Source organism: Myotis lucifugus, unplaced genomic scaffold (genome assembly GCF_000147115.1).
Source record: "Myotis lucifugus unplaced genomic scaffold, Myoluc2.0 scaffold_66, whole genome shotgun sequence".
Taxonomy (NCBI): domain Eukaryota; kingdom Metazoa; phylum Chordata; class Mammalia; order Chiroptera; family Vespertilionidae; genus Myotis; species Myotis lucifugus.
In genome coordinates, this window is record NW_005871114.1 from 2,161,754 (window position 1) to 2,180,327 (window position 18,574).

Genomic DNA, 18,574 nt, shown 5'->3' on the forward strand with positions numbered 1-18,574 from the left:
ATCCTTTAAGAAGAGGAAGAAGAAGAAAAAGGTAAAGATACAAATAGTGAACAACAAACATGCATCTATCAACAAGTGAATCTAAGAATCAAGTGAATAAATAATCTGATGTACAGAATGAACTGGTGATTATAATGAATCAGGGACATAGAAAGGGAATGGACAGACTATTCTTGGGGGGGAAAGGGGAATGGGAGATGCGGGAAGAGACTGGACAAAAATCGTGCACCTATGGATGAGGACAGGGGATGAGGAGTGAGGGCGGAGGGTGGGCCCGGAACTGGGAGGGGGGGGGTTATGGGGGGGGGGGGGGAAGAGGAACAAATGTAATCTGAACAATAAAGATTTAATTTAAAAAAAAGGTGGGAAGGAAGGAAAAGGGGAAGGCAGGGGTAAAGATAAAGGAAAGAAGGAATGTGGGGAGGGAGGGAGGGAGGGAGGGAGGGTAGGAGAAAGATGGGAAGAAAGATGATGGAACAGAAGTAGTAAATAAGGAGGAAAGAAAAGTTTATAAATGATTCAGTAGGAAAAAGTGTTACATAAAGGAGAGAGCAAAATTGTGTGAGAGGGAGAAGCCAATAAGGAAGTCAAATACAATTGTGTGTAAAGGGGATAAGATTTTTTTAAAAAGTTAATAGGGTCAACCAGGCCGGCAGGGAGGGCAGTTAGGGGGATCAGGCCAGCAGGGGAGGGTAGTTACGGGAATCAGGCAGGCAGGCAGAGTGGTTAGGGCAGGCAGGCAAGTGAGCAGTTAGGAGCCAGAGGTCCCAGATTGCGAGAGGGCTCTCGGATTGGAGAGGGTACAGGTTGGGCTGAGAGACGCCCCTCCCCCCATGCATGAATTTTCTGCACCGGGCCTCTAGTCAATTTATAATATGAAACTTCTTTATACACCTAGTTTCTAAAAACCACAACATAAATATTGAGCAAGATACAGGGTGGGGCAAAAGTAGGTTTACAGTGGTCTGAATGGAAAATACTACAAATAAATAATAATACAAAAATAAACTGTTTCCCGTACTCACAACTGTACACCTACTTTTGTCCCACCCTATATATGCTGTTCTTTGTCCTGGTAAAAGGAAATACTGTACTAGCACCTTCCCAAGAATCAGAACTGCTATGATAGCTTTCATTAACTGATAGTTATTTTCATACTTATGTCTCAAGAAAAGAGCAAACAATTAGCAAACCATTATTCCTTTTAACAAGCAATCTCAACATAAAGTTTTACTCTAAAAAATTATGAAAAACTAAGCATAGCAAACAGGTCTTGTTTAGCTGGAAATATTTTTAAGTGAATAATTCAATGAAGAAAACTGAGGCAGGGAAGTATCCAATTAATAAAGGTCAAAAGTTCCAAGGCAGTATTGAATACAAATACTGAAGCACGATTTTGAAGCTGCAACTTCTAGTTATCTAAGAGATTTCATTTCGAAAGAATTTATCAGAAAAAATTACTGACATTGATTACCATGTGCATTTACAGTACATTTCAAAATTTCACCCCCTTTGTGGATTTTTAAACAAACAGCATTAAAATCTTAAGAAGCAGATACCAAACTTTTAAAAGTTTTTCACAACAAATTTATTAGAAGAATAGTGGTTTTGAAAAGTCTAGCATCCAGTGAGAACTACCATACACAACATTACAGCTGGGAATGTTTCTCCAAAATGTCATGGTCAAATAATACAATGGAACCATTAAATCTTAAACATGCACGAAAGAACTAGCGCTTTTGACATACAATGCAAAAAAAAGGGGATCACATGGATTAAAGTTTTAAGTACTCATCACATACATTAAGACACAGCTTATTTTAGTCCAGTCAAAAATCAGAACTGCATTAAAAAATTTAATGTAGTGCAATCAAACCAAAAAACTTAATTTGTGATCATAAGTGCTCTACTACATAAACATTGATCATAGCAAGGAACAAAAAGTTCAAATCACACAGTACAAAAAAATCTGTAAATAAATATAAACTACAGTACAAGAGAAATATTAAATTATACAATTCCGTCAAACTGTAAACAGTATATTGAAATGAGGTCCATAAGAGTAAAGGGGGTTCCTGTTTTGTTGAGTGACACTTGGAACTTCTAGAAATTTGAAAGATGCCATTTTCCTTATCTTCAAGGCTGTGGGTTTTGTATGTGGAGAATTCCTTTTAGATGTAAAATATCAAATATTAAAGCAGAGGAATAATCTATTTTGTTAACCACAGATAGTGCTGCAGAAAACAAAAGGAATATTAATGAATAAAGACCTCTAGTAGACAAGTCTTAACATTAAAGATGCAAAGGGCTAAAACTCTGGAATTAGAACTTCACATCAGAAGAAACTTGTCACTGAGGACTTCAAGGCTGCAAAATACATTGATAAAATCGTCTGCCAATAGGCAGACCCAGACCTCTGCTAATTTTTTGACATTTACATACTCATGTTACAACACCAACTTTGGCAGAAACACTACTAATAAACTCAAAGCACTCCTGGTCCAATGGTTCCATCACAGTGGCCAGTGCACAGAATTCTCTAAAGACATTGCATAAACTAGAATGTAGAGGTCAGACACCCAAGGACCAGTGCTTGAATTTAGTAGTAGTATGGTGAAGAACAAAGAGCCACATCAAGAAGGAACTGCATCTGTTATAGTTTCAGAAGCAGCAAGGAATGTTGTTTAATTGTGCTGGTTATTTAGTAGCATTTAAAAATATATAGTTTAACTATGTGTGTGTTCCATGTGCTGGCTATAGATTTTTGCACATTTTGTTTTGTCTTTTAAATACACTGTTAACAGGAACCCCCATATTATCTGCTCAGTAGTAATAACTGAATATATAGAATGCCACTATAAGAGTGTGAGGCACCGTGTGCTGGAGTTATATGCAGCTTTAAAATGTTTGGCTGAGTTATACCTGGATACCTGAACTGAGTTTTTAAGTTGACATTCATCAAGGATGTGCTACCAGCACGTCGAAATAAAAGTAAAACAGAAAAATACAAGTCACTGTTAGGTTTAAGAATAGCATCAAAGTACCTGAATTGAGTGAGAATAGTGTGTAAACTGTCCCTGAGGGTTTTTAAACAGTGTGTACAAGTTGGATTCCTAAGAACATTAGTTTTAATCAACAGTGTGGACTGATAAAATACCAATGTCTGACAGTTTAAAGTGGAGGTTATAAAGAATTATATGCAAATACTCCAAATGTATAGTTTATACATTTCTTCCCGAAGCAGCAGTAAGCTGCTGTCTGTATACATCCCATCAGAACAAGCAACATGTGGGCGTCAGATAAAGGTTTCTACCTCAGTCTGGTTTTCTGACAGCACAGCATATCAATACCCAATGACTATATCTTTCCTAGATCAGAATGTAACTAATTTCGACTAGCAAGATAGGATTAGACTTTTAATCAAACACTTTGCTATTACATACTAAAATTCCTTAAACTTACTAATGCTGGTATACTAACCTAGTTAATCACCCACCCCCCATTTTAGAAATATACCCTTCCACAACTTAAAAACATTAAGATCCATTTTCAGTCCTCTGATGTAAAAAGCATGTCAGTGAATTAATATTAAAAATTTACACAGTAAAAAGGCTTGAATTTCAGCCAAAGATTCTAAATACTGCTCATTCCCTGAAGACTTAAAGGGAGAGAGAATCCCTACCCATTTTCCTAGTGATTTATTTTTCTAAAATGGTCTGACACAATTTTTCATATTGGGGAATTTTCCCCTCACCTCCTCTCAAATTCCAAATTCTTAAGCCTGAAATGCTTAATAAAATGGGGAAAATGAGGCAATCACTTGAATTACTTGACAGGTACAAAATGTTATTGTCTTTTTTTAATAAGACAAGATATATAGAAATGTGATTTGACCCCATATTATGTAGTATGTTTTACATTTTTAAGTAATCACTCTAAAACTTACAGTACCTAAGACTGAAGATAAATTAAGACTTTAGTGTTGTAACTGAAAAAGTGCTAAATTATCCCTTTTCTAGTATTTTAAACATTTCAAACAAGTGCTTTCCTAGTGACAGTAAAGTTTACTATATACGCTTCCACCAAGCAGAAAAAAAAATGTCACCTGGATGAAAGAAAGTATTTTTAGGAGTGTAGCACCGGTTATTTACTGAGTAATAGATAATGTTTCACTCATTCTGAGGGGGTAAAAATATTCTAGATTGAAATTCTATTTGGCTATTGAATGTTAAAAATCCCTGCTCTTACTGAGTCAGTGTCCTGTGTCCAACCCCTATCCCTGCCCCCCTCCCCAAGTCCCCTTACACACTATCCACTGAGAAGCTAATCTCTAAAGAGATTATTTTAAAATTTATGTTTTCAGGACATACCTGAGAAAGGGTGCAATTATGCAGAACGAGGAACCCAAGACTGTACTAATACTGGTTATAAGTTCATAAATTCTTTCCCAAGACAAGTCTAAAATCTAAGAGGTATGGATCTTCAAATATGTCTTAACTGCTTTAGATTTTTTTTGGTATGTGTGTAGGGTCATTTCCAGTGTTAAAAAGATCATCTTGGCCTGTTCAATGACAGTTCAAGATAGGATAAAGAGTTCATTTCCATATTCAAACAATAAAGGTTAAATATTATAATTATAATATTTGCTTTATCCAATAAATCTATGATTAACTAAAAGTGCTTGCTTTACGGCTTTTGATACAGATCTAAATGAACTGGAAACTTTAAAATTATACCCCTTCCCCAACAGTTGCAGAATTAATGTTATGGTTTGTCAAATCAACATTAGCCTTGATTCTCATTTTCAAACAATCTAAAAGATTTTTCTGACTATCAAATGAAGATGGCCCAACTTCACCACATTATCTATCCTGTGACTCATTATTAGTATTGTAGGACAGAATCTTTAGCCTTTTCTCAAGTCTACATACTTTCCCATCCTACTTTCTTTTTAATCTTTCCCCCAATCTCCTTCATAACACTGAGGGCACACAGCTACAGGGCTGATATCTGCTATTTAAAAGGCAACTGAGACTTTATCTGGGAGTAAGAGACAGAGGATATGCAAAGAATTTCCTATTTTCTCTTCAGTCACCACATTAACAAATCCTACTCAAGTCTCAGGGGCAGAATAATCCAAACAACAAACAAACAAACAAAAAATCTAAGATGACTTTGGAGGTCTGCATTCCTTGTACCACAATTATAAATTTTTCCATTTCAGTAGAGTTTCAAAGCAATTACATTAAAAAATAAAAATCCTTATACAGCTTAATAGTCTCCTAAATGGGCTATTTGGCTGAAGCCATTAAGTTTTTAATAACACTGGCCTGACTGTAGTATTAATGAAGACCTAATTATAATGGAATAGTAACAAGGAAAATTATCTTTGATAGCTTCATGAAGGTCAAAATTTAACCTATAACTTTCAATGTCTCCTATAAAAGATTAAGTGGAACAATTCAGTCTATTGCCATATTCTATTACCAATGACAGCAACCTGAATATATAGAAAAGGGTGGTTCATATGAAAACCATCTCTGGAGTTTAAAAAAATAATAATTACAAAAGCAAAAATATGTGGTTTCAAATTTAAATCTACGGGGATAATACCTGTTAAAGAAAATGATATTGAACTGTCATATATCTACTATAATGAAAAATAATTTCAGGTTCTGACACTGGGTGACTCATTAATTTGTTTTATAAAAATAACTGAATCCAAGCTTCACTATTATGGGACAATGAAATGTAAGAGAATCACAAAGTCTTAGAACCAGGCCTTGCACCATGTGCTTACTTGGGATAGGGGGAGAACACAGCTCACTAGCAGCTCCAGGGTTGCTATGTACTGCCTAATGAGAGAAGGTAGTTATGTATGATACGGGCCTTTGCAGGCAGTCATTTTTCATCTAATTTAGAGTTCTCTCCAGAAAACTGGGAACTACATTTCTCATTGTGCCTTATTTGTTTTACTATCTGATCCCATATAGCTCATCTTATAGCTCAGGTAAAATGTTGAAGAATGGAAAAGCCAATTGGTTGAGGTAATGGTTTATATAAGATAACCAGAGTTCTAAAAGCACTTCAATATTGTAAAGTAAAAGTGTACCAAATAAAGCTAACACACACTTCACACTTGTTAAGCTTGCTCACCAGAACTGAACAGTAATTAACTTCACATAAGGACCCCTATTATTACACAAAGCCTTACTCATATTCATGATCTGCTGTAGTAAAGGTTTATCAAGCAACATCTAAACTTCAGAATAACAACAAACTTAATATTAAAAAGTATTATACACAAATATAAATTATTCTTCCTGAAAGAGACCTTGTCCTTCATGGTTCTTGGGGGACAGAAATAAATGTATAGCTCATCACAAACAGTTCAGAGTCACTTATAAGCTACTGAACAAAGTATTACACTACTTGACTGTCAAGTTTGATGACTGCCTCAGAAATGAGAAAACTAATGATAAAAATACCAACTAGATATCCTTCCACAGAATTAGTGTTTTTTATTTATAGCATGATAGCTTATCTACTCTATGTGAATGCTCTCTCATAAAAAATGCAAGAACTGATCTTAAATACATTATCTCCTAACATTAGTCTGAATACTATCATATAGTAATGTCATCATCTGCTACTGGAAAATGCAAGGAGAAAAGGCTTTTGTGACACAGACAGTTGTGAACTATACTTTCCCATACCATAAAAATGGTCAACTGTTGTTTGAACCATGCAAAACTCTGATGAGCAGAAATTAAGCATGCGAATAGACCAATTTCTTTTACACCTTTATGAGGACGTCCCCAAACTAGAATATCTACACTGAAAGTGCCAAATCAAGAGAGAAATCAAATATTAAGGGATCACTGCGGCACCAAGACTGACAGCCAGCCATCATGTGATGAGCCACCTTCAAGAAATACATGGTATAATGGAACTCTGAACACAAAAGTTAACATTAAAAGTGCACCTGAATATTACAAACTAACTTTACAAAACCTACAATAAGGTAAAATATATATTTTTTGAAATATTCAGCAGCTTTCTGTATTTTTTTTAAGTTTTTTTTTTTTGAGAGGCTCATGAAATTTAAAAGGGACCACTATCTAATTTCAACCATGCTTCACAAAACAATAATGGCTATTTTATATTGCAGTTACCAATGTAATGCAATTAGTGCTTTAAAATAATCTACGAAAAAGAAAGAGAGACCGACCGACCTTTGGAGGAAATGTACTTATTCAAAAGCTTCTTGGAAAAGAAAATTTACCTGAATATCAAGTCATGACTGATCTCAAGTGTAATGTTTAAAAGCTTCACAGACATGAATATTACAATCTTCAGGTCTCAGGACTTTTAATCTGAGAAAGTTTAGAGTTTGGTTTGTTTTTAAAATTCACTTTCTAACCAAAACAAATAATAGAAAAACTCAAATTTTCACTATTTACAACTCTCAGCCTACAATCTGAAATGACATAATACAAGTTCTCTTATTTAAACTGCAGCATTAAAGGGTAGGCACACCATTCTTCTGCTGCTCGATTGTCATCCACTGAAACACACATAGAAAATATTTATGTTAGTAAAATGATCACTCCATGTACACTACTGTGACAAATTTTACATAACTCAACTCATACATCACTTTATAGACTACCACATAGGATAAAACCTCTCTGAACAGTAAAACTCTACAAAAGTTGAACTTTTACGGCCAAATTTTTAAATGGGCCACTTTCTGAGAGAGGATAAAAGCAAGCACAAATTAATTGCTCAAAGTACCTTTTTGCAGCAATCATGGGCTACTGAATACCCCAAACATCATGCAAAAAGGTACCACGGCTACAATTAATTGTGTGCAACAAATTATTGAGTGTGGAACAAAGGAGGCTTTCCTTCATAAGCTTAGCCCTTTGCTTCCTTCAACTGCAGATGAAAACCATGTTTCAGAGTATTTTTATTGCAACTTCCAGCTAGGCTAGAAAATACTGCAGTCATATACACTGCTCTTTCTGTTGAGAAGACTAGAAAGCTAAGAGGAAACAGGCTTAGTCATCCACCGAATAAATAACCAAACCGAAAGAGGAACCCAAGCCCAGGCTATGTAGTATGAGCAGTGCATGTATTTTAAAAACAGCAATGGTGTGCCTAACCTTTGAACACATAGGTTGCTGAGGGAAAACTATCCTTAACTTAATAAACTGCTCTGATGTTTCTAGGCAAGAATTTATGCCTTGGGAATATCTGGACCTACTTCTCCTCAAACTGTTAGTATCCACCTGAAATCATCAGCCTCAATTTTAATGCTCTAAGTTTGATTTTATACAAAAACTTCAATGACTTTTTAAATTTTTGGTTAAGCGTTTAGAAGAGCCGGACCACCTTTCTCAGCAGATTAGAATAAAGGGTGAATGTGGTATGATTTTGTTTTGCACAAACAGTAATTTCAATTTGGTCACGATGCAAAATTAAATTTCATGGGCATTATCAGGTATTCTTGCAAAAAAAAAAAATGTGGAAAATAAATGTCCCCAACTTAATTAGTGTAATTTAAAAAGCCCATCTCAGAAAAAAAGGACCTGTAACACTTTCAATAATAAAGATAAATTATTTTTTAAAAGTCCATCTAAAAAAAAGCAAAAAGCTTAGATGTTCTTCAAGGAGTGCTTGTTCAAACATGATCTGAAAGGTCTTGAACTGTGTGCTAAACAACCATGAAAATAAGCAAATACCAGAAAAAGTTAAAAAGGGGATATTATGGATGCCAAATAAAGAAAAAAAGATTTAAAGCAATGAATTAACTAAAAACACCCGCCCCCTTGTACTAGTATTTGCATTAGTTAAAAAAAAAAACTCTTAATGAGCTTGATTTCCGATTGAATTATTATTAGAATTGAAATGCAACCTAAATCATAATAGGTTGCCTTGGGGCTGTGTTTTTTCTCTCACCACAAATATGGATCCTTCATTCATGTGGATATTTGGGTGGACTACTGAGGCTGTAAAATCTAGATACCATTTTACAATATTATAATTACTTATACACATTTCTTTTCCTATTTCTCCCATTCCCCAATAAACAGATCTTGATTATTTTAAACTAGTTGCTGCAAGGACATTCAGTCTTTTGTTAGCATGTGATCAAATTTATAAAAGGAATTAAGAATACAAAGAAACTGAGTTTGCTAAAATGAGGCATCCTCTATTGTTATGTAATGTACCCTGACTGCTCCTGAGTAAGAACGGAGCTCGTCCTCCATGAGATAAGGCTATATCCTCACTTGTTGGTGAGACCAAATTCTACCCTTAGAAAATCCCAAATGAAATCACAGCAAAGGTAGTGTTACAAAGTAATTAACCGAAGCATTTCTGAAGGTAGTGTGTGCACCTTTTCCACCTTCTTCCCCTCTGGGTGAGCACTAAACAGACTGCTAATTTGTTATGTAAATTTAACAGTGGGAATAAAATCATAACATGTAAAATTGACCCAAATAATTATTTATCATGGAATAAACAAATTTCTTAAATTCAAAGGTTCATGTTCTTAAGAGATTTTTCTTTAGTTTAATCCTTCAATTAGTTGAATCGTAGAAGAAAAAATGTGAATAATTTTATAAGATGGCTTCCAATTTTCAGTGATAAAGCTCCCCGTATACAGAGGTGGTTTCTAAAAGAGGGGCTTTTTATCGTTTTTAAATAAAGGCAAATATAACTTAAAAGAAAGAATAAAAAGCATGCAGGCTCTACAGGCAAGGAGTCCGCTTCCATGTATCTGTTCTCTGTGAGGTAACTCAATTCTCTTGTAGAGAAACATGCAAAAGGCCAAACAATATCCCGAGCCATACTGCACATGAAAAATTTTAAATATGCAACATTCAGAAAGCACCTTTCACCTCTGTACACACAAGTTAATGCAAAATCTGCAGAGAAACAAGCGTCACAGTAAATGAAGTTAGGTGCAAGCAATGACAGCAGTAGTGCTCACCCAGTTTGTACAGTAATTGGCACTCTACAGTATTCCTACTCATTTTTTGATTCATTTGCACTTTGTGCTGCCTCTCCCTGGGGATCTAATTCAATCTTTACGGAAACATCTGGCCCCTCCGACCTCATTAATTTCATCTTTTTCTTTGGAGGGTTTTTCAAAGTGCCCAGCCTCTCCTTTACTTTGTACTCCAGTGTACTGTGGGGAATCCCATAAATACTCTGAGCTTTGGAAACACTCATTTTTCCACTCATAACCACTGAGATTGCTTCCTCCAGTATCTCACTGTTGTACTGTCTGTAACGCCCTCTTTTCTTCCGAGGCTGCTTGGAGCCAGGGTCTCCTTCTTGATCCGATGTGGGATATGGCTGTCCAGAGGTAGACTGCTCAGCATCTGAGCCCCAAGAATCGGGTCCAGCATCTAACATGCTTTTTCTATTTTGTTTTGGAAGAATAGCCCTCAATTTTTTACTAAGCGCGCTCTCCGTTTGTGAACCCATTACCAAAGAGCTATAGCTGTACTGATCACCAGTGCGAGATTCCCAAGAAAGATCCATTCCTCGAACTTGTGGTATCTTTAAATCTACAGGAGATGAATGGCTCACATCCTTTTTTCCATCTTGTTTTGCTTGAAGTGCCACTTTTGGAAAGGCAGAGTTTTCTGCAAGAAAAGGAAGGTCACTGATGTTGCTGAGTGCACCATTTCCCCTGAACTTCATACGGCTGAGGTTGAACTCATAATGTGGTTTTGCCCAAGAGGCTTCCCTGGATAATATTAAGTGCTGTCCATGATTCTGTAATCCAGATGGCCCAAGGCTGGCAGCTGTGGACAATTGGTTTCTGCTCAGTAGTTCTTCACTAATCTGCAGGGATCGAGCCAATGGAACTTTGAGTGATGTGGAGTGTCCAAAACCTTCCCTGGTTCCATCCTGTAAGCTTCTTGGAGGTACCCCATCACCACTCCGAAGTCCGTCTGGGCGGTACTGGCTGGGTCTCCCAGGTCGCCTAATTGGATGGAAGGAAACTGATGTGAGCAGGACTTGCACAGGTAGGGAGGGATGGGTGAGGGGACCACTCCTTTATTAGAAGGCCTTGCTTGGGTAACATCACTTTGTGTTATTTATTTATTTTTCTCTAAAATTAAAAAAAAAATGGTCTCAGCAGTTAGTTTTAAAACGTGTTCACAAAAAAAGAAAAAGGAAAAAAGAAAAAAAAACAGGAGCTTTTTGGGCAAAGAAAAATTAAACCTGTCAGCTGGTCTCTGGTTGGGTTCACAAATTTTCGGAGAAAAAGTTTCGCGCAACTGTCTGAAAATAGCACCTTAATTATTAATTACAAAGTAATCATCAAGTCTCCATAGATCTACACAGAATTGTGTTATCAATGTGACGTTACCACTAAACAAGTACAGTAATAAAAGAGTAAGCCAAATTATTTATTTTAATGTAACATTTCCAACATTCATAACAACCAGTCATAAAACTGGAACCATTTACATTGGTGGAACCCATAGATAATTGTTCATTTATCCCACAAACAAGTTGATGTTCACTATAAAAATCAAACAACTCCAAATGACATTTCTTATTTGTTTGGGAAAAAAAAATATGGCTACCAGCCCAAAGAAGGACAAGTACCCCAAACCAAAATACCCATCGCATTATAACTTACCACACTTCTTCATTTTAAAACACTATTAGTTGCAGATACATGAGTACCACTGATTCTCCATTTGAAATAACCCAAGCTTTAAAGAAACTATACTTTATTTCCCCCAAAACTTTGTAATTTTCACAGGTATATAAGCAATTTTGTAGTCTTCTTTATAAAAAAACCTCTCTTCTTAAAATACCAAACATCAATTTTGAGATTTTAAGTAAATAGCTTTTGAATAATATTTAAAAAGTCAATTATTTACACAAAGTTAATTCTTAAGGTTTTCTATTTCACAATAGAGAAAGATTACCATTGATAAAACTGGCAACTGGTAAAGCATGCCCAAGGGGAATTACATTACACAGGCACCAAAGTGGAACTTTGCAGAAATAATGATAAACTAGCTTTGTTCTCCAAAAGTCTACAAGGACTCTGTGCTATTATCAGTAAATAACAATAAGGATAACAATGAATATTCAACTAAAAGATGGGCAGTACTGTCAGTGCTTTTGTCTTCCAGAAAACAATACCACAAAGAAAACTCTTTCCATTTACAAGGATAAACACAGCAAGTTCAACCATATAATAATACATGAACCTGATGGCCAAGCTTAAAGTGAATCATAAGCAAGGAATTCATTTATACAAATCGCACTTAGGCTTCTACTTGTGTTCTGAATTACACAACTCAAATTTTTTGATATATAAATGGAATCCAATGATTTGGGACCATGATAGCATCTACCTAGTACATATAAACTACCGTGAAAAGAAGAGCTTAAAGGAAAAGATTAGTAAACTATGCAAAATAGATTAAATGAATGTTATTTTTAGACTGAATATAAAGAAGGAGAGAAAAAGGAAAATTATGGAATTTTAGAGAAAATAAAGGGCACATTATAGCAATCAGTAAAAAAATCCTTCAATTTGAAGGTAATTAAGTATAAATTGAAACGGTTAGTACATTTAGTGTCTACTTATTCCTATACCATCTAAACAATGCCCCATGCTTGATGATCGAAAAGTTAAATAAATATAAGTATTAACTAACTTAACTTACTCAAGTTATTTTTCATATCTAGATGAAGTTGATTTTTGGTCACAACAAAGTTTTATGGAAATTTCTTCCCAATATGGCATCCATATATCTTTATTAATACCTCATTTTTCTCTAAATGGTTAATATATACACATAGAAAAAGACTTAGACAATCTTACTGTAAAATTAGGAGGTCAGAAAATTCACTTGAACCTGCTAAAGAGTTACCAAAACTATGCATGTAATAATGTCTTGACAGCATAAGATAGTTATTTGTCAATATTTACAACCAGTCTTTATCTACTTTAAAACAAAAAATACAATCAGATTTTCTGAACTGCCACACAGTTAAAATTGCAGTTCAAATCAACAAAACAAACAGCCGACACACACCCACACACTACATTAGAGATACCAAGTTAATTACTAGAGCCCAATTTTTATTCAACAACTTCAGCACACATAATACAGTACTGCCTTTACATCTGAACTCTGAAATTATTTAGGTTGGGGTTCACACTCCCAAATACTCAACAACAAAAAGTCCAAAGACATTCTTGCCATGCTTCTGATTATACACTATTTGTACTAAACTGGCACAATTGATTTATTCCAGCCAATTCTAGATCAGAGACTGTGCCTTTATTTGCTTGGTATACTAAAAGTAATTTTACTAAAGGTATTCCTAGAAGAGTATTACTTTGAAGAATTAATTTTTAAAACATACAAAAGAAACTGGCATCAATCTTTGATAAATTGTCCCCTATAAAACTGTGGAAGGCTACAAATATTTTCCCTTACCCGTTCCCTGGAGTACTGGAGCAGCCTGGAGAATGGCTCAGGGAAGTGCTGCCAGCACATGGACTTTTCTTAGTGGATAGATCAAGTACACCGTCTGTAGAGACACAAAGAAACACCTGAGGATATTAAAAACTAGGAGCAAATGTGATCTGAACAGGCCAAAGATGACAAAGCAGTGGGCTTAGTCAACTAGCAGATACACTAATCATATATTTGAGCTATAATGTCAATTCATTAATAGAGTCAGGATATTTTTCCTCCTGAAGCAACATAAATTTAGCAAAGCTTGTTATATCTAATATCTAGAAGTGTAAAATATTTTACTATAGGGCAAAATAAAAGGTAAAGCATATCACTATAGATGTTAAGATACAGTGAGATATTAGAAATAGTAGTTTATATAGTTTGAGGTTCAGCCATACAACTATTAGACTTCATTTTCTAAATAATCTTACCAAAGCACTAAAAGTACATAAAAGTTTAAGTAATAAGTAATGCAAAAGTCATTTTAAAATATAAGTTTACATGGTTAAATTACACATATACACTCTATAAGATGAATCAGTTGTTAGCTGTTTATACAATGTGCATATATTGTAATTACGCTTTGGACACCTCTGTAAAAAACTGTACATTTGTCAATCTTTTGAAAAATATCTGCAGAGGTTCAAAATTCACAAGCTGATATTTGTAAAGGCAAAGGGTTGTTTTTTGTTGTTGTTAATAAGCTATTATAAATTGATGGGCAAAGTTTAAGGGAAGAAAGAAGAAAAAAATAGTCTTAATAATGACTGAACCCTAGAGGTTTAATGTCTTAGAAGTTAGACCAAATCCCAAATTCATGTTACTAGAATAGAAAATCAGACAACTTTCTTTTCCCACAAAGATTTTTATTCCCCTTACAGACATGTCTAGAAAAGAAAACTCAAGAGTCTGGACAACTTTTAAAGTTGCCATTCTGTCCAAAATTAACGGAGTAAGATACTACTCAATGCACCCCTGATTTTCAGTTGGCCAGCAGAGAGGCTTAGCTATCTAGTTATGTTAAAAACTGCCCCAATATTAAACCCACTTAGAACTTGTGCCTGAAGACACTGTATCTCCCAATTTCAGGCTCTTAGAAATAAATATGCAATTGAGTTTCTAAACCCAAAAAACCCACACTCATACAAAATAAGTATTGTCCTGTCACAGTCACTAATATTTCTAAATATATAATTGTAATTTTATAAAACCAAGTATCCTATTACACATCTAACCCAATTAGATATCTAACAAGCAAATATACTAATTAAAATACTTCCAACCAAAGACAGTATTATTTAAAGACCTCTAAATCTGTGTAATCAAATAGGCAACAAATTCATTTAGGAAATGTAATTTTAAAATGAAGCAATGAGCTTATATACTAAAATCCTATCACCTAGTTCCAATTTTTCTTTTTAAGTACATGCTGTCAAAACAATACACCTTTTAAGCATACCAGTAGCTATACGAAGTTAAGTTAGACTAGTGGTATCCTTTTATGTTAATCTCCATTATTAATACTTTAAATACAATCTCTATGCTGTCATTCTCCCATTGTAAATCTGAAGCTTTGCCGAAACTGGTTTGGCTCAGTGGATAGAGCGTCGGCCTGCGGACTGAAAGGTCCCAGGTTCGATTCCAGTCAAGGGCATGTACCTGGGTTGTGGGCATATCCCCAGTAGGAGATGTGCAGGAGGCAGCTGATCGATGTTTCTCTCTCATCGATGTTTCTAACTCTCTATCTCTCTCCCTTCCTCTCTGTAAAAAAATCAATAAAATATATTTTTTAAAAAAAATCTGAAGCTTTTAGTGCAATATTTTGAGCAATGAAATTTTAATGAAAGCTACCAATTTGGTAAAGAAAAAAAATCCTCAATAAAACAGAAAAAAACAATTTTGCAAATATGTAATCAAAGGTACAATGATCAATGTGAACACAGAACAACTACGAGGTCTTGTGCTAGGAAATCTCTTAGAAAAACTTAGACATTCTGATTGCTACTCACTATACAGAAACAGGAAAAAAGCAAAGGAAAATTATTTCGTCCATTAAGTGCAAATCCTTCGTAAATAATTTACAATAAGCAAAAGAAAGTCCTTTAAAACAGGTTTTTATAAGAATTAAACTTAATTTACTTTGTAAAATAAACATGTATTTCTCACTAATAAATCCACACATCTGATAACTTTTCTGCATACTCTTATGAAATTTCTATGACAAAATCTCATTAGTACAGACATGATCAATTTAAATTTTTTACTTGTTTGAACAATGGCAGAGTGAAAATGCTCACTTCATCTTTGTGAAATTAAGGTAAAATGAGATCACAAAGCAACAGAAATATTTAATCTATTTAAGAAAGTAAACTTTTCAAAGACTGAAGAATTATTTGCTAAGCAAAACTAATAACCTATTAACCTACTACTTAATTAGGATCCTCACCAACAAATGATCTGGAAATGCTTGTGGGTTAGTTCACAATATAGTGCATATATGAAATATGTGTGTGTGTGTTTTAAATAAAATAATGAATACACTTAACAACCTGAAGTGTGTTTACTATTTTCTCATTATTTCTAACCCTAAGAACTTCTTTTTTAAAACTGCAAATAATACATTTTTGTCTTATGATCTCATTTGCAGAATATAACTTCTTCTACCTAACAAACAAAGACATGTTTATTTCTCAGGTGCTAATCCTAGAACATTGATGGAGAAGGGGGAAAAATAATTTTTCAGGATTTTTAAAAACAATGGATATGACAACATTTTGGAAAGTATAAAATGCTTATATAAATATCAAGTAACTTAAAGATCAGCAACAACTGTAACTACCTAACTTTTCTGGGTGGTATATAAAACATGACTATGGACTCCTGATGGGTAAGGTAGCCAATTTATCTGAACTTCTCTATCATTGCATAGTTAGCAATTTAAGAATCACATTAGTTTTTATTCTATTATTGCTACTGGTGCCCTACTTGCCAATATTTTTTTTCTCCCCAAATTAAAGTATTCTGATTGGACAGAGGAGACCTTGACATCAAACCATACCTTGTTCACTAGGTTCTGACTGAGACTTTCTGACAGTAAGGTCCAGAGGTGAGTCTTGGTCAGCCATGAGAAGTTTGCTGAGCACAGGGTTCTGAGTAGTTGCAGCCGTGGGAGAGGTGGTGACTGGAGATGCTTTCGGCAGGCTTTGGTTCTTTGTGCTATTGGGCTGGCTGGGGTCCTGAGTAGAGCTATTTTTTGAGGTATATTCAGCAGCAAATTGTTGGATCATTCGCTGCATGATCTCACGGGCCACTAGGGGAATATTGGGGTCGGAGACCCAGGGACTGTCTGTAAACAAAGATTTATTTACTTTTAAAGTGGGACAATGTACTTAAAAAAAAAAAAAAAAGACAGCTTTTAAGCAAACATAAAATTTCATTTTATTTTTTCTTAAAATGCAGTATCCTAAAATAGCATTTCCTCATAATTATATTTTTAATCTCTAAGCTTATGAGCTGCAGATTTTAAAAAATAACATTTTCATAAAATTAGTTATAAACATCTCCCCAAGATTACGAATCAAGTAAAAGGATAACAACTATTTGGGGGGCAAGAATCACTTACCTGATACAGAAATCCCCCCAACACTCCTTTTATAAAATAATTACTACCCTATTTACTACCTCTAGGTCATATCTGTTGTTCTTATCGGCAGTTTCTTCCTAAATTGCTGAAGCATGGATTACTCAGTTCATGAGTGTTTACTTTCTGTTAAGGACTGAAGACATAGCAAGATTATAAAAGGAGATATTTAATATTAAGACCAATGATAGGCTAGGGCAATAATCTTCACACTTTAATATTCATCCGAATCACTTTGAGAGCTTGTAGAATCAGGTCTGCCTGATTCTGCAGTTCTAGGGTGAGGCCAAGGCATTTCTAACAGGCTTCTCGATACTGCTGGTGGAGGGGCCACAACTTTAGAAGCCTTGGGCTAGAAGTTTAAATGACAAATCTCATATTTCCTATGAGTTCTTTAAATACACTGTGCCAACCCCTAAACACAACAGCTAGGGAAGCAATAAAAGAAACATCTAAGTTATCATTTTGTAATCAATATTAATTTTAAAAAATTCAATTTTCAGCACTGGAAAAAGACCTTGAAGGTCAAATGGGTTAAAACAAAAGGCAAAATGTTTTGCATACATATATTATCACACCTGTATCAATACGGATCATATCATCAGGGAGTCTCAGCTTCGCCAGAGATTATGTTTATTCACCACTGTATAGTCAGCACCTAATATAGCCTGCTGTTAAGTATGCATTCATATTAGTTAAGTAATAAATGGATCAATCAAATCAATTGCCATTCAATTGCTGTGTTTTTTTAACAAATGAAGGAAATGTGCTCTAAAGATCAAGTGGCCTCTTCAAATTTGTATAGATGGTTAGTGGTAGACCCTTGATTAAACCTCTCCCCCTGCCCAGCTGGTGTGGCTCAGTGGTTGAGCATTGACCCATGAGCCAAGAGGTCACTGGTTCAATTCCTAGTCAGGGCACATGCCCAGGTTGCAAGCTGGATCCTTGGTAGAGGGTGCAGGAGGCAACCAATTGATGTTTCCATCTCCCTTCCTCTCTCTAAAAAAATAAAAAAAATAAATCAATAAAAACATATTTAAAGAGGGGCAATCTGGCTCCTGAGGCCACCACAGTACACTGCCTCACCACATATTTACCAAAAAAAAAAAAAAAACAAACCAAACAAACAAACAAAAAAACCTCTCCCCCTGATCTTAATGTTCCAACCATGATCTTTACTTCTCCACGATACTTCTGAGGTTTTAGAAGATGGAGAACCTAAGTTTCCTTGGTCTTTTAAAGATTAACTATAGAAGATAAATTACGTTACCCAGGGGCTATAAGGAACTTAGGTTGATTTACAAATTTAGAAAAAACTGACTCATAATTAAAATCTAATGTTATCACAAAAAACACACACACACACACACACACACACACCTTAAAACCTCACAGGACTCCTAAAAACAGACAA

At 34.9% G+C, this 18,574-nt stretch overlaps 1 protein-coding gene across 2 annotated transcripts in view; it reads right to left on the reverse strand.

The window, feature by feature from the left end:
• The window catches only part of LOC102433572 (ligand-dependent corepressor), a 67,929-nt gene that overhangs the window by 21,854 nt on the left and 27,501 nt on the right, over positions 1-18,574 (reverse strand). Inside the window, exons 4-6 of one of the 2 annotated variants that reach the window (XM_023754878.1) lie at positions 16,579-16,866; positions 13,497-13,590; positions 7,184-11,005 (exon numbers count right to left, since the gene is read on the reverse strand). In XM_023754878.1, the coding sequence (XP_023610646.1) occupies positions 10,036-11,005; positions 13,497-13,590; positions 16,579-16,816 (1,302 nt within the window). In that variant the 5' untranslated portion in view covers positions 16,817-16,866 and the 3' untranslated portion in view covers positions 7,184-10,035. Of the gene's footprint in view, positions 1-7,183; positions 11,006-13,496; positions 13,591-16,578; positions 16,867-18,574 lie in introns of those variants that run through there. The other variant, XM_014456907.2, reaches the window with a different exon arrangement.